Source organism: Bubalus bubalis, chromosome 9 (genome assembly GCF_019923935.1).
Source record: "Bubalus bubalis isolate 160015118507 breed Murrah chromosome 9, NDDB_SH_1, whole genome shotgun sequence".
Classification (NCBI taxonomy): Eukaryota; Metazoa; Chordata; class Mammalia; order Artiodactyla; family Bovidae; genus Bubalus; species Bubalus bubalis.
Window position 1 is genome coordinate 96,434,034 of NC_059165.1, and position 23,146 is coordinate 96,457,179.

At 50.4% G+C, this 23,146-nt stretch overlaps 2 protein-coding genes across 2 annotated transcripts in view; both read left to right on the forward strand.

The window, feature by feature from the left end:
• S1PR2 (sphingosine-1-phosphate receptor 2) lies at window positions 1-7,803 on the forward strand. The gene is made up of 2 exons (XM_006044442.3): window positions 1-194; window positions 5,241-7,803. Exon 2 carries the CDS (start codon window positions 5,283-5,285, stop codon window positions 6,339-6,341), a length of 1,059 nt encoding a protein of 352 aa, XP_006044504.1. The 5' UTR covers window positions 1-194; window positions 5,241-5,282; the 3' UTR covers window positions 6,342-7,803.
• Window positions 7,804-14,727: 6,924 nt separating this feature from the next.
• DNMT1 (DNA methyltransferase 1) overlaps window positions 14,728-23,146 on the forward strand; it is a 61,309-nt gene continuing 52,890 nt past the window's right edge. Inside the window, exon 1 of the mRNA XM_044948644.1 lies at window positions 14,728-14,848. Coding sequence (XP_044804579.1) covers window positions 14,790-14,848 — 59 coding nt within the window. The 5' untranslated portion in view covers window positions 14,728-14,789. The remainder of the gene's footprint in view (window positions 14,849-23,146) is intronic.

Here is a 23,146-nt window from a genome sequence, read left to right on the forward strand (position 1 = left end):
GCAGGAGGCGGAGACAGGGCGGGGCGAGTGGGGGCCAAGGCGGCTCTTCCCTCCCTGTCCCTGAGTCCCCAGTCCCCAGCCCCGGGACGCAGTGGAGCCCGGCGGGCAGTCCCAGCCCCTGCCGCGGCCGTCCCGGGGGACGCAGGCGCCAAAGCCCCTCCGGCCCGGGCAAGGAGCCGGATCGGCCTAGCCAGGTGAGCGTGCGTGGCGAGGGGGAGGCAGAAAGGGCGGGCCCCTGTCCCTGGAGGTCTCGGATCGGAGCTAGGAAAGCCCGCCAGGGGTCGGGGGCTCCCTGGGCGCTCACGCACTGCTGGTCCTCCGGCTGCACCCAGGGAGTGGTCATCGTGCGCCCTCTCCATGATCCTAGGAGGCCCCATTGCCTTGGCCGCGAACCCCCAGACTGAGTTCCCCGCCTTCTCCAGCGGCAGGAAGTTGGCCGGGAGGAGAAGGCGGAATCCAAGCGCTTTCGGTCGGAGACTGGGAGGCAGGATGGCGTGCACCCCGGACCAGGGGTTTGGGGACTGTGTATGGGGGAGGGGAGGACGCCCCTCTTTGCTGACTCCGGCTGGACGCTGGCGAAAGGTGCTGCGCGCCGCAGTACAGCCAAGCCAAGGGGCGGGGTTCCGGAGGAGGGCAGATGCCCACCTCCTGCACTTCTGATCCTCTGCCTCAGTTTCCCTGAGTAGTTCATCTCTTCCAATCCTCCGCCCCGTCTCCCGTGGGGTCGTGGCTTTGTTCTGGAAGGAAAGTGAACCTGAGGCTGCGTGGCTTCGGCGCTTCTTCTTTCCCCTGGGGCCTGGGGATGGGGCGCGGGCGCGGGCACGCGTGGCGCGGACCCCGCGCGGTTCTGGGCCCAGACAAGCGTGGGAACCTAGCCCACTCCTTCTGGCACGAGTTGACTCATCGGGGATTTCCATCCCCTCACCAGACTCTTCCCTAGTCAGACACTCCAGGCGCCACGCGCTGAGCCCACGGTGCCCCGCGTGGCGCGACACGGGCGCGGCACTCGCGGTGCAGCTGTCGCTGGACCCCTCTCCCCGCCTCTCCCCAGTCCTCTAGGAAGATCGAGGCGGGGCCCCGGGCTGGACGCACAGGCGTCGCCCATCCCCACTTGGAGACTTGGGGGTCCCCTGCGTGCGGCTGTCGCGGAAGAAAGGAGGCGCGGCCCCAGAAGCAGCCAGTGTGGATACCGTGCATTCCACCGCCAGATAAGGAGGCCGAGACTGCGGCCCAAGGGCGGGGGCGGGTTGTGCGTGTCTCCAAGGAGACGCTGGGCTTCGCCTGGTGGGGGTGGCCTGCCAGCGGACCAGAGGTGTCTCCCGCCTCCTTTACTGTTGTCTGAGCCTGGGCTGAGTTTAGGAGCCTCCACCCTCGGGGGCCCTCGTTCACTTGTTCATTCATTCATCTATTCATCCATCTATCCATTCATCCATCCATCCCACACATTTTCTGAGTGCTTTCTAAGTATGCCAGGCATTCTTCCAGGGACTGAAGGATTTAGTTGCTGGCCTCTGACACACATTCAACAATGGAAGCTGACAAAAAAGAAGAAATACAATGATAATTTTTGAAATTGGCAAGTGCTGTGAATATAATAAAAGATGCTGTGATAGAAAGGGCCTAGGGAAGGTGGCTAGGATAGCCTAGTGGTTAGAGGCCACTAAACAGAAACCTGAAAGATAGGAAGGCCATGCCAGGTGAACAAACAGCAGAGGCAAAAGCTCTGAGGTCGGGCATGGGGCTGAAACGTGAGAGGCCAGTGCGGTTCAGTGGAATGGCTCTGGGGGAGAGTGGGAGGAGGGGAGGTGGGCAGGGGTCACTTTGGATACTGGGGAACCATGGAAGAGTTTGGAGGTGAGGAGTGACATATTGAAGCTATAAATTTAAAAGCTCCCCCTGGCTGCTGCATGGAGAATGGCAGTATAGGGGGGTTTGGATGCATGCACGTGAGCTTGGTCGTATCTGACTCTTTGTGACCCCGTGGACTGTAGCCTGCCAGGGATTTCCTCTGTCCTTGGGATTTCCTAGGCAAGAATACCAGAGTGGATTGCCTTTTCCCCCTCCAGGGGATCTTCCCGACCCAGGGATTGAAATGCAGGCAGAGAAATGGAAAGTGAAGGGAAACTGAGCCCAGGGGGATATCCTAGGGCAAGGGGCATGGGACCTGTGAATGCCCAGAGGAACAGTAACCACAGGGCATGCCTCCATAGAACTTGCGGGAGGGGCTCCTGGAAGCCACTGGGACTTCCTCCTGCCTTCCTCTCTCTTTAATCTCCCCCTGAACAGTCTTGGTGTGTCTCGCTTTCCTTCCCTCCAAACCCCATCGCTTGTCCCTCTTGCTTCAGGCCTGGCCATTCCCCAGTGCTGAGCCTAGTGACCTCTTACTGAGCATCTGGGAGGTGACTGCCTTGGTGAAGGTGAAGAGGAGTCAGGCCCTGCGTTAGCCACACCTGGGAGCCTGATGCAGGGAGGGGAAGCAGGCCAGGCCTGTATTTGCCTCAGGGTGACTGTGTCAGCTCCAGCCTCCAGACCCTGGTTCCTCTTTCTGGGAATCGTCCTAGTGGAGAAGAAAGAGGCATTCGTCTTCTCTAACTAACCACCCCTCCTTCTGAGGCTATAAGAAGTGAGGGTAGTCTCCCAAGGAAGAAGACGACATTTTGGTCAGTCCCTGGGGTATGAGGACTGAAACCACTTCTTATTTATCTAGGAATCGGCCATCTTTCTTTCTCTGGGCCGCCAGACAGGAGAGGGGTTTGAGGGGCGGTGCAGGGGGCACACCCTGGGCTTCTAGCCCACCAGCAAGGGTGCTTCCCAGACCTGCCACGGGCCCTCAATTCTCAATTATGATCCCCAGGAGGGGGCCAGTAGGCCAGGGCAGCTCGAGGGTGACTGGTCGGGGTGACCCAGCGGTCAGGCTGTGGTTCAGACTCTCCCCGGGGACATCCACACAGTCTTAACAATGTCCTCGAAAAGAAATGAGCTCCAACCGCCTGGAAAGAGCCCGCTCAGTAGTGCAAGCCATAGAGCGCCCCCAACTGGGCCAATCAAATGTCGAGGATGCGAAGCTCAGGCCAATAGGCCTGAGTTGCTCAATACTCTGGGATTGAAAATAAGCCAATCAGAGCGCGGGGCTGTTTCTGGCCTGTCGGTCGGTCTGGTAAAGCCCAAGACCTGGGCCAAGCCCGCTGCAATGGGCAGAGGGCATCGGGGCGCCTGGGCCCCGTCCGGCAGGGAAACAAGGGGCCTCTGTGTGGCTAAATGGGCGGAGCGACAGTCCCTGGGGATGCGCACAAGCCTTTCTCTGTTCCCAAACTAGGACGGATGTCCTTTTGCCCAGGGGGAGCAGCTGCCTCTATCAGGCCGGGGGCCAGGGCGCCCCTCCGAGGGGGTGTCCGAGACTGAGATGGCTGGGCGACCCCGGAAGCCCCTCATCATTCCCAAGCTCACTGAGAACCGGCCTAACCAGCCTTTTCTGGAACCGGTGCTCCTGGCATGCACGAGGTCCTTGCAAGGCATGTTTCCAGGGACTTGGGGAGGGCTGTTCCCGCACCCCACCTCCATTAACTAACTGTTGGTCTGGAGCTTCCTCCTGGCCCCCGTGAAAGGCAGACCCTACACCAGTTCCTCTGAGACCACCTCCTGGCCCCCGCCCCAATTCCCAAGCTGGGGGAAGGCCATGGTATTGGCCTCTAACCCTCTCTGCCTACGCTCTCCTTCCAGCCCCCTCCCCCAACGGCTCAGTTTTCCTTGGGAGAGGGGTGACTCAGGCTTTCATGGAAGGGAATACCGTCCCCTCTTCTTCCCCGCGGGGCTGCACGCCCCCTCACCACTCACATGACTTCGGCCCAGCTGCCCCATCCTCCCAGCCAGGACCTCCCAGACGGGTCTCCTGTGGCTCCCCCATCCCATCATCCCCTCCCAGCCTTCCCCACACCGGATGTGACTGGAGAGCAAGGACTCCACCCTGTGTGTTCCAAGGCCCTCACATCTGGATTTCATCCTGGCTGGGGAGGGGGGTGCCACAGGGCCCTGCCCACCCAGCTAAGACCCTGTGTCCCAGGGCAGGGCTAGATGGTGCTGATGAGAACAGGCTGTTGTGGACTCTTGCCCAGCTGGCTCACTCAACATCCCCTCCCAAAAGACTGGGAGGAAGGCACCTAGTCCCTCCCTATGGTATGGCAGGAAGAGGGGAGCTAATAATATTAGCTAATATTTATTGCGTGCCTGCTATGTGCTAAATGTGCTGCATGTATCATTCAACAGGATTTTCCCATCACCCCTCTAAAATGGGCTTTCTTCTCCCCATTGCACAGATAGGCCATTGAGACCTAGAGACCAAGCATCGGGTGACTTGGCCCAGCATCCCACACCATGTCAGATGTGGGAGTGGGGCTGAACCTTGGATTGCCTGCAAGGTCTATGTCCTTGAAGATGATGTGACCTCTGTGATGCTCAAACCTCGGGGCCGCCCTGGTGTCTCCCCAAAACCTTATCTTGGGAACACCCAGGACCTCTAGGCTTAGACCCAGCCTGAAGTCCAGAGCAGTGGGTGGTAATGAGCAGGGGATGGTGCTATCAGCGACCAGCATCTCGCTGACCCAGGTTGGCAGGCGGCACGGGGCCTGAGGCTCCACTGTATTCAAGAAAGGAGACAAGCCTCCAGGTTCTGGCTAAGACTCCCTCTCTGGGTGGGTGGGTAAGGCTTCTAGAAGTCCACTTCATGTCTCTTATGCCCTTTAGGGGAGCTTCTGTTCCTTTGCAAGACACTGTAGCCTAGAGGTTTTAGACGCTTTGGAGTGGGTCTCTGAGGCTCTGCCACTGACTAGTTTCAAGGCTTTGGGAAAGTGAATTGATCTCTCTGGGTTTCCCATTTGTAAAGCAGTGCTCATTTGCTCAGTCACTCAGTCGTGTCTGACTCTTTGTGACCCAGTGGACTGAAGCCTGCCAGGCTCCTCTGTCCATGGGATTCTCTAGACAAAAATACTGGAATGGGTTGCTATGCCCTCCTCCAGGGGATCTTCCCAACTCAGGGATCGAACCTGCATCTCTTGCCTCTCCTGCATTGTCAGGCAGATTCTTTATCACTAGTGCCACCTGGGAAGCCCCCCATTTGTAAAGCAAAGATGACGATTATTCTGACTTCATGTGACAGAGCTGGAACGTGAACCACAGCCTAGTCCAGAGTCAGTCCAAGCTGCAGCCACAGCACTGACCTGTCTGTCTGTGTTTTCTCTCTGCAGCATCAACAGCCCCATGGCCCCGGCTGGCTACTGAGCCCCACCATGGGCGGCGTGTACTCAGAGTACCTAAGCTCCAGCAAGGTCAGGGAACACTATAATTACACCAAGGAGAGTCCCGACACGAAGGATACGCCCTCCCGTCAGGTGGCCTCAGCCCTCATCATCCTCCTGTGTTGTGCCATCGTAGTAGAGAACCTGCTGGTGCTCATCGCAGTTGCCCGAAACAGCAAGTTCCACTCGGCCATGTATCTGTTCCTGGGCAACCTAGCAGCATCAGACCTGCTGGCGGGCGTGGCCTTCATAGCCAATACCTTGCTCTCGGGTTCAGTCACACTGGGGCTGACACCTGTGCAGTGGTTCGCCCGCGAGGGCTCTGCCTTCATCACGCTCTCCGCCTCCGTCTTCAGCCTCCTGGCCATCGCCATTGAGCGGCACGTGGCCATTGCCAAGGTCAAGCTCTACGGCAGCGACAAGAGCTGCCGCATGCTGCTGCTCATCGCGGCCTCGTGGCTCATCTCGCTGGTCCTTGGCGGCCTGCCCATCCTCGGCTGGAACTGCCTGGGCCACCTGGAGGCCTGCTCCACCGTTCTGCCGCTCTACGCCAAGCCCTACGTGCTCTGCGTGGTGACCATCTTCTCGGTCATCCTGTTGGCCATCGTAGCTCTGTACATCCGCATCTACTGTGTGGTCCGCTCCAGCCAGGCCGATGTGGCTGCCCCACAGACGCTCGCCCTGCTCAAGACGGTCACCATCGTGCTGGGTGTCTTTATCTTCTGCTGGTTGCCCGCCTTTAGCATCCTCCTCTTGGACTATGCCTGTCCGGTCCGCACCTGCCCTATGCTCTACCAGGCCCACTACTTTTTTGCCTTCGCCACCCTCAACTCGCTGCTCAACCCGGTCATCTACACGTGGCGCAGCCGGGACCTGCGGCGGGAGGTGTTACGGCCGCTGCAGTGCTGGGGGCAGGCGGCAGGGATGCAAGGGCGGCGGGACAGAACCCCGGGCCACCACCTCCTACCCCTTCGCAGCTCCAGTTCCCTGGAGAAGGGCATGCACGTGCCCACGTCACCCACATTTCTGGAGGGCAACACAATTGTGTGAGGGGCAAGTGGGCTGACAGCCAGGCCACCTTGGCAGAGAGTTCCGTGGAGAAGCTCCGGGGACCCGGGACAGAAATGGGGCCGAGGGGGGCAGGGGTTGCCAAGTAAGATGCCCCCATTTCACAGACCCGGGTGATGCTGAAGATTTTTCATGCTTGGGATGGTCGACTGAGGCTTTGACCAGTCAGATGGCACAGCAGCAGCAGGGTCCTGGGGCTCAGCATGGTGACCTCTTTGGAACTGGATCGTGGGGAGGACTGGGGACGGGGGTGGGGTGGGGGGACCTAGAAAGGGCCTGAGTGACAGCAGGCAGGTGCTGTAGTGGAACACAGCATAGGAGCCATTTCCAACCCCGTCTGAAGGATGTCAGCATTTCACAGCGCTGACGCGCCACCCTGCTTCTGACTCCCCTCTCTGAATTTACCATCCCCCCTTGCCACCTTCTTCTGGCCACCTCGGAGCCTACTCCCCTGGAACCACTGTGTCCCTAGGGGCTGGAGACCTCCTCTCTGACCTTTCTGGGTGGCCCTGGGGCTAACAGTTCCTGGCCTCAAATCCACAGCTTCCCCAAATGTCACCAGCTGCCACTCTGGCAACTTCTTCCCTGTCTTTTCTTCTCATTCTACAAGTGAGATGCCAGGAAACCACGTGGGGGGTGGGGGGGGACTAACCCCCATTCTCAGACCTCATCGGCCAGATTGCACTACTGGGGACTCAGCAGAGTCGCCCAGGGCTGGGAAAACTGGTCTGGGGACCTGAGGAGGGCTTTCCCAGTGGGGCAGGGTGGGATAGGAGAAAGTTCTAGGGCAGCTGTTGACACCAGACCTCCGGCCCCCCATAAAATAACCACCCCTCCTCAAGCTCCACTCACTTCCAGACCCAGCCAAGGTACCCAATCTAAGGCAGGACAGCCTTGAGCCTCCTGTGCCTGCTTTCCAGCTACATCAGATGGAGCACAGGGGGTGGGGGTACCAAGGACAATGGTGGGATACCCTCTTTTAACCCACTCCAGAAGGACTTTGCTAAATTCTGTGGATGGAGGGAAGGGATATTGCGGTACAAACATGTATTTATGTGCGTCTGTCAGTGTCTGTGCGTGTCTGTGTGTGTGTGTGTGTGTAATACCTGTGGTCCCCTCCCCTCGCCATGTCTCCCAGGATGCATGCTATTTTGTCTCCTCTCGTCTGTATTGAAGCTGCCAAAGAGGGGTCTGGTCCCTGCACCGACCCCTGTGTCATTGCTGGCTTATCTCCCCACTGGAGAGCTGGGGTGCAGCTCACCTGGGGGTGGGGGGAAGGAACCCTCACGCCTGAAAGTGATTTCTTGTGACTGCAAAGGCTGGGGGAGGGGATCTTTGGGGGGGCAAGGAGCCAGTTGGGAGCTTGTCTCCCCTTACACAGCTCCCCGGATGCCCCTCCTGCCAGAGACTCAGGCCCAGGCCAATAAACGGTTCAGTGTCTGTTTCTGGTGGTGGTTGTCTTTTGAGGTTTAAGGCGGTGGTTGCCCCATTAGCACCCTGGGGGTGGGTGGGGGCTGGGAGGGTGGCTGCTATCCAGACCACTCATCCTTTTCCAGCCTTGCGGTTCATTCGTTCCCCTCCCCCTCCCCCTGTCAGAGCCAGGATCTCAGTGGCTTCTGGGAAAATGGGGTAAATACTGACATCCTCCCCACCCCTGGGCAGTTGTCTGACCCTTCCCAGTGATTAATTAGTCCCAGGACCTCTGTGCCATCCTTCAAAGAGAAAGTCTGGCAGGTGGTGGGGGCCCCCCTTCTTCATCCCAAGTGCACATTCCTCCCAGGGAGCTGGAGAGATGGTCTTGGGAGACACAGACTCAGATACCCCTCTAAAGCCCAGTGTTCCCTAAGTGAATGGCCAACCTCATCATGCACTTTCTTTTTTTCCCCCCTTAATTATTTATCTGGCTATGCCAGGTATTAATTGTGGCACGCAAGATCTATCTTTGTTGTGGCATGCAAGATTTTTAGTTGCAGCATGTGAACTCTTAGTTGTAGCATGTGGGATCTAGTTCCCCAACCAGGGATAGAACCCTGGGCCCCCTGCATTGGAAACATGGAGTCTTAGCCACTGGACCACCAGGGAACTCCACAGCAAGCACTTTCCAGGCAGGAAGACAGAATCCTCAGGAGGCAGGAGTTACTGATAAACTCCTTTTATGGAGATGAGGATTCAGAGAATTTAAATGAGCAGCTTAGGGTCACACAGCTGGTTGGGACAGTGTCTGGCTGGATTTTTTTTTTTTTTAAGTAATCATAAATGTTCCTGTCTGGATTTGAACTCAGACGGGCTGACTCCAAATCCTACCAGTTCCACCAGTGGGCCAGAGAAAGGATCCTCAATCCCCTCTTTGCCATGGAAGGAGTGGGGAGTGTGGGCAGCCAGGCCCCACCAGCACCCCACCACCACCACCCCCCATCCCCGATCCAGGAGATGCCCAGCTGGGATGCAGCTGAAAAGTGGCTCCGTAACTGGGCTCCGGGATAACACTCCCTTCTTTGTCCACAGGCACAGGGACCAGCGGCTCCTTTGAAAATAGATCTGGAGCTTTGATGGGGAACCCAGGCCCTCAAACCAAAGCTCTGCCCAGCAACACCTACACAAAGCTAGGGCAGCCAGTGGAAGAGAGGAGTGGAGCGGATGGTGGCCAGAGACTGAGACCCGCCCACGTGCGCGCACACACACACCCACACCCACCCACCCCCATCGGAATTCCCCTTCCTCCAGCAGTTCAGAGACAACCTCTGTTTGGAGGTTGGAAGGAGGTTGTTGGGATTGGGAGGAGGAAGAGGCACAGACCAGGCCAGAGTCAATAAATTTCCCCCAAACACCCACATGCTTCCTTCACCTCCTCCTTCTAGCCTCCGCTCAAATGCCACCTCCTCAGAGAAGCCTGCTCTGACCACCTTCTTCCTCTATCTAGTCCCTCATCTGCTTATCAGCTGGCAGAGTAATATAAATTGGTCTTATTCAGTCACTAGGTCATGCTGCAGTCTTTTGCGATCTCATGGATGTTAGCCTGCCAGTCTTCTCCATACGTGGGATTTTCCAGTCAAGGATACTGGAGTGGGTTGCTTTTCCTTCTGCAGGGGATTTTCCCAGCCCAGGGATCAAACCCACGTCTCCTGCATTGACAAGCAGATTTTTTACCACTGAACCACCAGGGAAATCCATTAGTAACTAAGAGAAACTGATTTCTCACTCATGTACAAGAATTTCAGAGAAAACTGAACTTGGTTAAGAAGGATCACTTACACTTCAGTCCAGGCTCCTATCTATCTATCTATGCATACATACATCTACCTAAATATTTCACTTTTCCTAAGGACAAGGCGTTCTCTTACAAAACCCAGTAGAATGGTCAAAATCAGCAAATCTACAAACCTTAATCAGATTTTACCAATTGTCCCATTGCCAACTTTGATAGCAGAAGAAAACCCCAGCTTGCTGTATTCACTTGTCTTTTTAGTTACCTTCAATCAGAACAGTTTCAGAAGCTTTGTCTTTTGTAACCCTGACATTTTGGAAAAATATATGTCAGTCATTTGGAAGCATGTCCTTCAGCGGAAGTTTGATATTTTCTCATGATTAGATTCAGGTTATGGATTTTTTTTTTTTTTGGCAGAAATACTAAAGAATTGATAGGTCTTTCTCAATTAGTTCCGTCAGTAAAAATGTTAACTGATCACTTGGAGATAGGGGCAAAGTTTCTCCATTTTAAAGTAACTATTTCCTCCTTTGAAGTTAAGTATCTTGTGGGGAGGTCCTTTGAGACTGCAAACAATTCTGTTACTCATCAAATTTACTCATTTAGCATCCATTCTTGTCTGAATAAATTAATACTCACTGGGTATTTTAAAGAAAATTCAGATGATATCACACCATTTCATTTGTAAGTACTCTCCTTTTTATCTTTTTTTTTTTTAAAGAGCAACACTTAAAAAAAAAACTTAACCACAGTATTGTGATCATACTCACATGTTTATCGGAAGTATCAGTCTGTTAAAATTCCCCCATGAGGTGTTTTTCAATTGAAGTATAGTTGAGTTACAATGTTGCATCAGTTTCAGATATCAGTTTTTTTTTTTCTTTCTTTCTTTGATGTGTTTGAGTCAGAATCTAAAGGAGATCCTCACATGGCATTTTGTTAACCAATCTCTGAAATATTGCTTAGCAAGTTTGTCTAACCTGGTTAAACAATAGGTTTAAACCTGGTTAAACCTATTTAACCCTGTTTTATAAGATTTCCTTTCCCTCTTTGTTTGTTTGTTTGTTTTGGTAATTCATTCGCATAAGAAGTTAGGTTGGGATTTCCCTGGTGGTCCAGTTGTTGGGACTTGGGATTCCATACTTTCACTGCAAGTGGCATGAGTTTGATCCCTGATGAGAGATCTAAGACCGCATGCGCTTCGAGGTGGGGGCCAAAAAAAAAAGAACCAGGCTGTTTGCTCTGCAGTTTCCCCTAGTTTGGTATTGGCTGATGGCATCTCCTTATTATGTCATTTAACATTTGTCTTTGTCCCCAGTCAAATTCAAAAATGGAAAGAGATTCAATTCTTTCTAAGTGGTGCTGGAAACTCTCACCAGGGGGATATAAAGTCTGGCTGTCTTCGTTACTGAGGACTATCAAGGGTTCACATGCCATCAGCCTGATCCTACCTTTGTAAATTTTCCTTTGACTGTCCCCTACTGGTTTGATAATCTGTGGACTGTTGCTTAGACCTGTCACTTCATTAGCCATCTTCTTATTCTCACATTCTGGCTATCTTTTTCATTTGTCTACAAAGCAAATGTACTCCCCCAGATTCAGACATCTGAATCAGATGTACCACTTTCAGATGTACCACTTTTCCCTAAGTGTCTTGTCCGAGAATAGTGAAATTTGTATGAAAGGGAAATGAATTTGGGTAGATGTTACTCATTGTCGGTGGCATTTTGGGTGTTGGTTTTAAAAGTGCATACTCTATCTAAAGTGGAAAAAAAAAAAAAGAAAAACCAGATCTGAACCTCAACTCCAACACTTGACAGCCCAAGTAGACTTTCAGCAAATCACCTGACAAGTCTTAGCTGGTTTCATTGTCTGTAAAATTGTAGTTCATAATCCTAACCTCGAATCCAAGATGGCCCTGCCATTTTGGAAAACAGTATGGCAGTTTCTTAGAGAGGCAAACCTAAACTTACTATGGTCTTCCCTTGTGGCTCAGCTGGTAAAGAACCCGCCTGCAACGCTTGAGACCTGGGTTCGATCCCTGGGTTGGGAAGATCCCCCAGAGAAGGGAAAGGTTACCCACTCCAATATTCTGGCCTGGAGAATTCCATAGACTGTATAGTCCATGGGGTCACAAAAAGTTGGACATGACTGAGCGACTTTCACTTCCAAACTTACCATGCAGCCTAGAAATTTCACTCCAGGTATCTACCCAAGAGAAATGAACAGGTGTGTCCACAGAGACTTGTCTGTGTATACATATAGCAGCATTTTTCATAATAGTTCCAAAGTGGAAACAACTCAAATGTCCGTCAGCTGATGAATGGATCAACACGATGTGGTTCACCCATATGATAGAGTATAACTCAACAATAAAAAAGGAACAAAATACTGACATGATAATATAATGGCACCCAAAATAATTATGCTTAGTGAAAGAAGTCAGACACAAAATATCATAAATTATATGGTCCATTATGGGCTTCCCTGGGGGCTCAGTGGTAAAGAACTCTCCTGCAATGCAGGAGATGCAAGAGATTCAGGTTCAATTCCTGGGTCAGGAAGATCCCCTTGAGGAGAAGATAGCACCCACTCCAGTATTCTTGCTTGAAAACTCCCATGGACAGAGGAGCCTGATGGGCTACAGTCCATGGTGTCAGAAAGAGTCGGACAGGACTGAGCAACCAAACAACACAGCACATGGCCCATTATGTGAAATGTCCGTAAGAGGCAAATCTATGGAGACAAAAAGTAGCTTGGTGGTTTCGTGGGGTTGAAGGCAGGAATGGGGATTAATTGGAACCGGGCATGAAGATTCTTCTTGGAGTGATGGAAATATTCTAAAACTGGATTGTGATGGTAACTGCACGACTTGGCAAATTTACGAAGGAAACAGTGATTCCTATGCTTAAAATGGGTGAAAATTTTGTGGCCTATACATTTTACTTCAATAAGCTTATTCAAAAAGAATTCCAAAGTCTCAAATACATATTGAACCCTCTGTTTTATTCCTACCCTCAGTGATCTTAGGACTTCCCAGGCGGCGCAATGGTAAAGAATCCACCTGCCAATGCAGGAGACGCAGGAGACAGAGGTTTGATCCCTGGGTTTTGAAGATCCCCTGGAGTAGGAAATGGCAACCCACTCCAGTATTCTTGCCTGGAAAATTCCAGGGATAGAGGAGCTAGGTGGGCTACCGTCCTTGAGGTCGTAAAAAGTTGGACACAACTGAGCACACATATACTCAGAGATCTTACATGCTAGTAGGGGAGACAGGCCCTAAATGCAAATATTAAATACAGTTTAGGAAGTTTCCTTTATGGAAAACAGTATGGAGGTTCCTCAAAGGATTAAAAATAGAACTATCATATGATCCAGCAATCTCACTTCTGGGTATATATCCAAGGGAAATGAAATCAGTATCTTGAAGAAATATCTGCTCCAACATGCTCACTGCAGTATTACTCAGAGTAGCCGAGATATGGAAACAACCTAAGCATTCATCAATGGATGAATGAATAAAGAAAACGTGATAAATGGCTTTCCTTGGTGATCCAGTGGTTGGGAGTCCATGTTTCCACTGCAAGGGGCATGGGTTCAATCCCTGGACAGGGAAGTAAGATCCCACAGGCCACACAGTGTAGCCAAAAAGAAAGAAAGAAGGAAATGAAAAAAGAAAAGAAAACATTACACACACATATATACACAGGGAATATGATTCAGCCACAAAGGAAATCCTGCCATTTCCAACAACATGGATGAGCCTGTAGGACCTCATACTAAGTGAAATAAGCCGAACAGAGAAAGACAGATATTGTATGATTTCATTTACATGCAAAATCTAAAAAGCTCAAACTCGCAGTAGAGAGTAAGACGGTGGTTACTGAGAGCTGGAGGATAATGAGGAAATGTTGGTCAAAGGATTCAAACTTTAAGTTATTAGATGAGTAAATTCTGAGGATCTAATTAATGTACAGTGGTAATTATAGTTAATGATACTGTATCCTGTAGTTGGACAGTAGTGTTCTCAGCACACACACAAAAAATGGTAACGAGGGTAGTCCTTGGCAGGCCAGTGGATGAGACTCTGAGCTTCCGCTGCATGGGGTGTGGGTTGGCTCCCTGGTTGAGGAACTAAGATTCCACATGCTATGCAGTATAACCAAAAAGTAAATAAATAAGGTAACTAAATGAGGTAATGAATGCATTAATAGCCTGATTGTGGTAATCATTTCATAAAGGATACATATATCATTGCATTGTACACCTTAAATATAGGCAATTTTTATTTGTCAATTATGCTTTAATAAAACTGGGGAAATGCTTCTTAAGGACTTCCCAGGTGGTGCTAGTGGTAAAGAACCTGCCTGCCAATGCAAGAGATGCAGGTTCAATCCCTGGCTTGGGAAGATCTCCTGGCAGAGGGCGTGGAAACCCACCCCAGTATTCTTGCCTGGAGAATCCCAGGGACAGAGGAGCCTGGCAGGCTACAGTCCATAGGGTCAAAAAGAGTCAGACATGACTGAAGCGACTCAGCACACACACATACCTGCAGTTCTTCTTAAACTTCTCAAGTAGGGAGGATGTGAAAAAAGTACAGTTACCTGGGCCCTACCAGGGCCTGCAGGATCTAACTCCAGGGCTCAGGTCTCGGCATTTTCATGTTGGAACCCTCCTAATGTGACCCATTCATGACTTACAGTTTCAAAATGCTGATTTGGGGCTGGCACCAAGATATTGCCCAGAGGAAATACGGCCAGGACAAGACCATTGCTTTGTCACTTCCATGGAGCTAAATTGGTCCTTCTCATCCAGGGTGATTCCACACCCCCACGGGACCTTTGGCTATGTCTGAGACATTTTTGGTTGACCCACCTGGGGATGGAGCTGCTGCTGGCATTTAGTGGGTAGAGCTCAGTGATGTCGTTAGTCATACTGCAATGCACAGGACAGTCTCTCATGATAAAGGCTTATTCGGCTCCAACTGTCAGTGGTACCTAGGTGGAGGAGGGGTGCCTGCCCCTCCAGCTCCTTCTACCTGGTCAGCCCGGTTCACCTGGGAGAGTGGGGGAATGCCTCACTTTGCCAGGCATTTGTAATAACTTGGTGATTGCCTTTGGAGAGGCAGTTGTGGCTAATTAGTGGTCATTTCCAGGAAGGAGGGCCTTCGTGTGATTTAATGGCCAGGGCAGGCTCCATTCTCATCCCTGCTCAGTGTGGTGAGGATGATTTTCTTTGCAGCTCAGGGGCAGATGTGGTGTGTTTTCACTTCATGCGCCAGAAGGTGAGTGATGCCCAGAGGTCCGAGCGCTGTTTTTCTTTAGGGACTGGTGGCTACAAATGAGAGATGACCATGGGATCCAGAGAAGCTGAGGAGTGCTGAGGTGGGCTGAGAGAGGCAAGATGGGACCCTATATGTCTTGGAAGGAAGAAAGGATGGAGGCCCAAGCTTTAAGTGGGTGACAGAACTGGAAAGACATACCCTGGATCAAAGCACTCATTCTAGGAGTGGAATTACTTAGGTCAGAGGGCAGGAATATGCTTAGCCTTAGCAGATATCACCAAATCATTTTCCAAAGTGACTGTTCTCTTTGGGCTCTCCCAGCAACACAGGAGAGTTCTGATCTTGCTAAAACTGAAAAGCTTTTATTTTTCCATTTTAGCCACCCTAGCATGCCTGGGTGTATGTGGGAGCTGATGTCACACTGAGGTTTCATTTTGCATTTTCCTGATGACTAATGAAACTGAGTAGCTTCCCATTCTGGCTGTTTGGATATCCTCTTTTGTGAAGTGCCTGTTCAACTCTTTTGTTTACTTAAGAAGACAAGCAATCTCTTCATTACTGAAGTCTGTATTTTAGACACAAGTCCTTGATTAACAGACATATGTCTGTGGCTTTGTCTTTTAGTTTGGCTTAGTGGTAAAGAATCTGCTGGCCAAGCAGGAGATGTGGGTTCCATCCCTGGGTTGGGAAGATCCCTTGGAGAAGGAAATGACAACCCACTCCAGTATTCTTCCCTGTGAAGTTCCATGGACAGAGGACCCTGGTGGGCTATAGCCCATGGGGTCACAAAAGCATCGGACATGATTTAGCAACTGCTGCTGCTGCTGCTAAGTCGCTTCAGTCATGTCCGACTCTGTGCGACCCCATAGACAGCAGCCCACTAGGCTCCCCCGTCCCTGAGATTCTCCAGGCAAGAACACTGGAGTGGGTTGCCATTTCCTTCTCCAATGCATGAAAGTGAAAAGTGAAAGTGAAGTCGTTCAGTCGTGTCCGACTCTTAGCGACCCCATGGACTGCAGCCTACCAGGCTCCTCCGTCCATGGGATTTTCCAGGCAAGAGTACTGGAGTGGGGTGCCATTGCCTTCTCCGACTTAGCAACTAAACAACCACAATTTGATGAACAAAGTCATCTTAATACAGACTAGCATATTTTCCTTTATGATTAAAATTATTTGTGTCATGTTAAAGAAATACTTGTCTACTCCAAAGTCACAAAGATGTTCTGTGTCTATCTTGACACTGCTTTCCCATTTGGGTTTCCCTGGAGGCTCAGATGGTAAAGAATCTACCGCAATGTGGGAGACCTAGATTTAATCCCTGGGTCTGGAACATCCCTTGGAAAAGGGAATGGCAACCCACTCTAGTATTCTTGCCTGGAGATTTCCATGGACAGAGGAGCCTGGCAGGCTATAGTCCATGGGGTCAAAAAGAGTCAGACACAACTGAGCAATGAACACTTTAGATCTGCAAGACATCTGGAACTGAGTTTTGTATATGGTGTGAGGTAGGGATCAAAGTTCACTTTCTTCCATAGGGTCATCCAGTGATTCCAGCATCATTCACTAAAAAGACCATTCTTTCACCGATGCTCTGCCAGCTGTTTTTGTTTGACATAAATAATATAGCCACATGGTCCAGCATTCCAAAAGGGCCAAAAGATTCAGAAAAAATTCCTCTGCCAGTAGCTTCCACTCTGCTAATTAACATCCCTTATCTCCAGAGATAGCATCCCTTATCTCAAGAAACTTATCCATATCTTATTTCTTTCCCAAGATTTTACATGTAAACCAGTAAATATACATAATTCCTTCCTTCCTTCCTTTTTACATAAACAGTAGCACACTAAGGGTTCTGTCCTCCATGTCTTCTTTTTTTTTTTTTCTCTCCACTTACAGATAAGAAAACAGTCTTTAGGATAGTATGTAGAAAAATATCCTTTTTTTTTTTGTTAATGTGGAGTTTGTCACTGTATGAACGGAAGCCATTCTTTTAAACTAATCCCCACTGGTGGGGATTAGATTCTTCCCAGTATATTGCTACAGACAAGGCTTAGTGGGGGGGCTGCGTCCACTTTTCTCTCTCTCTCTCTCTTTTTTTCTTTTTTGCTGAACCTCAAGGTTTTTGAGATCATAGTTCCCTGATCAGAGCTCAAACCTGGAACACTGGCACTGAGAGGGCCAAGTCCTAACAACTGGCTGCCAGCAAATTCCCCACTTCTCATTTTGCATATGTTTGTGAGTACATTTTAGGAGAAATTCCTGGAAGTAGAATAGCTGAATAAAAGGGTGTCTGCCTTTGTTCTGATGAATATTTGCAGACTGAGCATTTAATATAGAGGAAGAGCCATCGTGCCCTTACTCATGCAGGGCTCCTTGAGTCTTTGTTCTGTGCCAACTACATCTTGGGCACTTTGTTAGATGATGGCAAAAAGTTATCACCCCAAAATGTGTGATCCCCAGCTGAGGCATAGGCTGTGAAAGAAAGAGCCTATCAACTTGAAGGCCTGTGGTGGGTGTTGACACGATGTGAGTTCTGCCTAGTGTTCTAATCTAGAAAGATGGTACTGATGAATCTATTTGCAGGGCAGAAATGGAGGCACAGGACTTCCCTGGTGGCTCAGACAGTAAAGCGTCTGCCTACAATGCGGGAGACCTGGTTTCAATCCCTGGGCGGGGAAGACCCCCTGGAGAAGGCGATGGCACCCCACTCCAGTATTCTTGCCTGAAAAATCCCATGGACAGAAGAGCCTGGTAGGCTACAGTCCATGGGTTCACAAACAGTCGGACACGACTGAGTGACTTCACTTTCACTAATGGAGACACAGACATAAAGAACAGACTTGTGGACACAGTGTGGGAAAGGAGAGCGGGGGGTTCATTGAGAGAGTAGCATTAAGACATATACGTTACCATATGGAAAACTAGATAGCCAGTGGGAATTTGCTGTATGTCTCAGGGAGCTCAAAAACTGTGACAACCTAGATGGTTGGGATGGTGTGGGAGGTGGGAGGGAGGTTCAAGAGGAAAGATACATATATATACCTATGACTAATTCATGTTGATGTATGGAGAAACTAATACAATACTGCAAAACAATTATCCTCCAATATAAATTTATTTTTTAAAAAGCCTATTGGGACTTCCCTGGTGGCCCAGTGATTAAGACTTTGCCTTTCAATGCAAGGAGGTGCAGGTTTGATCCCTGGTTGGGGAACTAGGATCCCACATGACTTGTGGCCATAAAACCAAAACATAAAACAGAAGCAGTATTGTAACAAATTCAAAGAAGACTTAAGAAAAGAAATGAAACTTAAAAAAAAAAAAAGCCTATCAAGACAGCTGATAGTGTTGGGGGAGGTCAGGAAAGGCTCCTTGAAGGAAGTGATGGGTGAGTCAAAATAGAAAGAATGACTAACAGCAAGTTCTGAAACCTTACAATTTTTTTTTATGGCTGGATAACAAAAAAGCCCTCAGTCTAGTGGCTTAGAACACTACTAGCCATGTATTATCACTCAATGGTTTCAATAGGCTGGGGATCAGAAAGCAGCAAAGTGAACGGTTCCAGCTTGAGGTGTCTCAGAGAATACAGTCAGATATTGGCTGGTGTTACAATCATCCGAAGGCTTGACTGGGGCTGGAGGAACTACTTTCAAAGTGGCTTACTCACCTGGCTGACAAACTGGTTCCTCTTCCCGTGGCCTCCCCACAAAGCTGCATGAGCATCCTCATGACATGATGGCTGGCTTCCCCCAAGAGAACAAGGTGGCTTTTGTGGTCTAGACTCAGAAGTCCTTTTTATACTGTTCATGGAGTTCTCACATATAGTCAAAGCTATGTTCCTTTCAGTAGTCACGTACGGATGTGAGAGTTGGACCACACCAAAGGCTGAGAGCTGAAGAAGTGATGCTTTCGAACTATGGTGCTAGAGAAGACTCTTGAGAGTTCCTTGGACTACAAGGAGATAAAACCAGTCAATCCTAAAGGAAATCAATCCTGAATACTCAGTGGAAGGACTGATGCTGAAGCTGAAGCTCCAATACTTTGGCCACCTGATGTGAAGAGCCGACTCATTGGAAAAGACCCTGATGCTGGGAAAGATTAAGGGCAAAAGGAGAAAAGGGCAGCAGAGGATGAGATGGTTGGAAAGCATTACTGACTCAATGGACATGAACTTGGGCAAACTCTGAGAGATAGTGAAGGACAGGGAGGCCTGGTGTGCTGCAGTCCATGGGGCCACAAAGAGTCAGACATGACTGAGTGACTAAACAACAACAGCTCAGAAGTCCTGGACCTTCACTTCCACCATGCTCTCTTGGCCGTAGAGACTGGCCCCAGTTCTTCTTGGAGAGGATTTCAGAAGGGCGTGAGTACTGAGAGGCAAGGAATGTTGGAGGGCCCTGTAGGAGGTGGGCTTCTTCAGTTCTTAGACAGGAAGGAGTGGGGAGCCTCTAGGATGTAGCTCAGTTGGGTGAACCAAGGGATGAGTAACAAAAGTTGAAGTGGTTGGAGCTAGGCCTGGAGGGGTTGGATTTATCCTAAGAGCCCCGAGAAGCCATTCAGGTGTCTTCAGTAGGGTAGAGAGGAAGTGATAAGATCAGATCTAGATTTTTCAAAAATAATTTTATTTATTTTTGGCACTGCGGGGTCTTCATTACTGTGTGGGCTTTTCTCTTGTTGTGGCGCCTGGGGGGGCTTCTCTAGTTGGGGTGCACGGAGTTCGCATTGCGGTGGCTTCTCTTGTTGTGGAGTATGAACTCTAGGACATGAAAGTTTCAGTAATTCTGGTTCATGGGTGCAATAGTTGTGGTTCCTGGGCTCTAGAGCACAGGCTCAGTAGTTGTGGCACATGGGCTTAGTTGCTCCTTGGCATGTGAGATCTTCCCGGACCAGGGATCGAACCCATGTCTCCTGCATTGGCAGGCAGGTTCCTCACCGCTAAGCTACCAGGGAAGCCCCTCAGATCTAGAAACTTCACATTTCCTTGTGGAAAGTAGGTGGTTGAAGGGCTGAAGGGCAGCCCAGGAAGGAGACTAGGAAGGTGTCCAGGAGAGCGGGGAGGAATGACTTGAGTTGGGGTACTGGCCCTGGAGGGGCAAATCAGCTAACTGACTCAAGGGCTGTTTGAAGGAAAACCTGGCCAGGCTTGGTGGCAAGTCTAAACAGAAAGCCCTCAGCCTGCTCAAAGGCCCTGCAGAGGAGCCGACGGGTCTGCCCAGCACTATTCACCATTGGTTTCCCAAGATCCAATTTCCAGTCACTTAAGCCTAGAGAGTTTGCAAGGCTCTGTCCTGGTGGTCTTCCTGCTGGGCCACCTGCTTGGGGCTGGGAGTGGCAAAGTGTCCGTGTGCAAGCCTTGAGTGCTGCTCCCGGGGCCTTTGCTGGGCTGGCATCAAGTAAGAGCTCAGTGGTCGTGACCAATTTCCCAGCAGGCGGCATGACTCAGCTTCGGCCTTCTGACTGACCATGGCTCAGGACATGTAGCCATCCCTTCACCAGCCCGGTGCTCTGGGCTGCTGAGACCTCAGTTGGGCTGGCCCCCAGGACTCTCCTGGCCTCTGGAGTGTGGTCCTCCAGCTGGAGGCAAGAATGTGGCCCAGGAACTGGGGAGGTGGGGCAAATCTTTTTAAAAAATTTTTTTGGTTACACTGGGTCTTTGTACACGTGCGCTTTCTCGAGTGTGGAGAGTGGGGACTGCTCTTCATCATAGTGTGCGGGCTTCTCATTGTGGTGGCTTCTCTTGCTGCACAGCACGGGCTCTAGGCTCATGGGCTTCAGTAGTGAGCACACGGGCTCAGTAGTTGTGGCACATGGGCTTGGTTGCTCTGAGGCATGTGGAATCTTCCTGGAGCAGGGACCCACGTCCCCTGCATTGGCAGGTGGATTCCTATCCACTGCTGGGGAAAAATCTTCTGCATGGCAGGAGTCTGGTGACCCAGCCAGTCACTCTGGAAGCCATGTGTAGCCTTTTCCCCTGACCTTGGCCAACATTTCACTGGTCAGGTGAGTCGAGCGAAGCAGCTTCAGGGACTGTAGATAGCACCTGGGTTTGCAACTGATCTGATTTGGACTACAGTTTCTGAGTTTGTGAAATGGAAATCATAGTGTTGTGGCGGGGGGCAGGGGAGAAAACCACTCTATACCTACCAACATTTGCATCAGGTACCTCCCACGTGGTAGCCCCCATGTCCTATGTATTCAAAGGATATTTGGATTCCAACTGAGTGAGCCCTTGGAGAGTCAGCTGTGAATGAGGCAGACCACCAAATCCTTGCCCTCTGGAGATCAGTCTTTTCTTACAAAAAAATTGATTCAATTTCTTTGGGGCTGTTCTGGGTCTTCATTGCTGCATGTCGGCCTTCTCTAGCTGCAGCAAGCCAGGAGTACTCTCTAGTTGCAGTGCTCAGGCTTCTCGTTGCAGTGGATTCTCTTGTAGAGCATGCGCTCTAGGGCATGTAGCCTTTAGTAGTTGTGGTGCACTGGCTTAGTTTTCCCACAGCACTGGAATCTTCCCAGACCAGGGATCAAAATGGTGTCCCCTGCATTGGCAGGTGGATTCTTAACCACTGGACCACAAGGGAAGTCCTGGAGCTCATGATTTTTGCAGGGGTTGGCTTGCTAAGGCCCATGGACTAAATCTGGCGCAGCAAGTTTTTGGAAATTAAGGTTTTTTTAAATGTAAATAAAGTTTTATTAGAATACAGGCATAGCTATTCATTTGTGTATTGTCTATGGCTATTTCTATGCTAGAAAGGCAGCGTTGAGTTGACTGAACATATGGCCTGCAGAACCTAAAATACAATCTGATTCTTCATAGTAAAGTTGTCAACCTTTGCTCTACTCTAGTGGAACAGGAAGACTACGACAGACAGAAAAGAGTCAGTGACAGTGCTAAGCACCACGAAGCCACAGGAAGATAAAACAGAGAGGCGGGGGTGAGGGGCTGTTTCCAGATGAGTGGACAGGTCGGGGGATCCTGTGGGTAGCAGCAACCTTTGAGCTGTAGATCTTCCAGAAGAGTAGCCTGGGCAGCATTGACATTGAAAGCAAAGGCCCTGGGGCACTGGCACTTGAGAGCTTGAAAGACTGAAAGTGGGTCAGCGAAGCTGGGGCTCATTGAGGGGGTGGAAATGAGTTGCATCATGGCAGGATCTTGTGGTAGTGGTGCTTTATTCATAAAGTCGTGTCTGACTCTTGTGACCCCGTGGACTCTAGCCCGCCAGGCTCCTCTGTCCATGGGATTTCCCAGGCAAGAATACTGGAGTGGGTTGCCATTTCCTTTTCCAGGGCCTTGTAAAGGTAGTTAAATGCTTACATTTTATTTCAAGGGCAGTAGAAAGTTCTGTAAGATTCTAGTGGGAAAGAAAAGGGCATTAAAAGTGTTTGAAAATGCCCTCTGGATGCAGTGGGCTGAGAGATTGGGGAAGGGGCTGCTATTATAGAACAAGTGAGAGATGATGGCAGTCTGGGTTACACAGAAAGTCCTGTGTGTATTTCAGAGGAAGAAGCAACAAATTGCTCACCTCCAGCAGGTGAGGGGAGGAGAGGAATTAAGAGATGGTGCCTGGCTGGTTGCTTTTGAGCAACATGAACAGATCAGCTGGGCTGAAGGTGCAGCTTTGATACCAACTTGCTGGGTGAAAGTTAAAGTGTTAGTTGCTCAGTTGTGTCCAGCTCTTTGCAACCCATGGACTGCAGCCCACCAGGTTCCTCTGTCCATGGGATTTCCAGGCAAGAATATTGTATTGGGTTGCCATTTCCTTCTCCAGAGGATCTTCCCAACCCAGGGATTGAACCCCGTTCTCTTGCCTTGCAGGCAGATTCTTTACAATCTGAGCCACCAGGAACCTCGGCCAGTCTTTGTCTCTGAACCCTTGTCCCATATGTGTAATTGGTCAAATTATCCCTTGGCAAAGGGATTACAAACAGAATCTACCTGAGAGGGAGGTTCCAATAAGTGCAGCTGCTCTCGAGGCCCTTGAACAGCAAGTCTGCTCATCTATCTCTTTCCCCTCCCTACCCCATCCCATGAGCGCCCCCTTTCCTAAGCTGGGTTAGGGACCCAGATGCTGGCTTTTGACAGGTCTACACATTTAGGCTTTGGAGTTAAAGACACCTGGATTGATTGTTCTTCCTGCGTTCTGAGCCTGTGATCTTGGATAAGCCAGCCTCCTTTGTGACAAATCTCCTAGGCCATGGGAAATGGGGGAGCGAAGGGGTCTTGAAACCTCCCTTTATGGTGGTTAAGGACTGAGTGTGTGTTAATCACTCAGTTGTGTCTGACTCGTTGAGACCCATGGA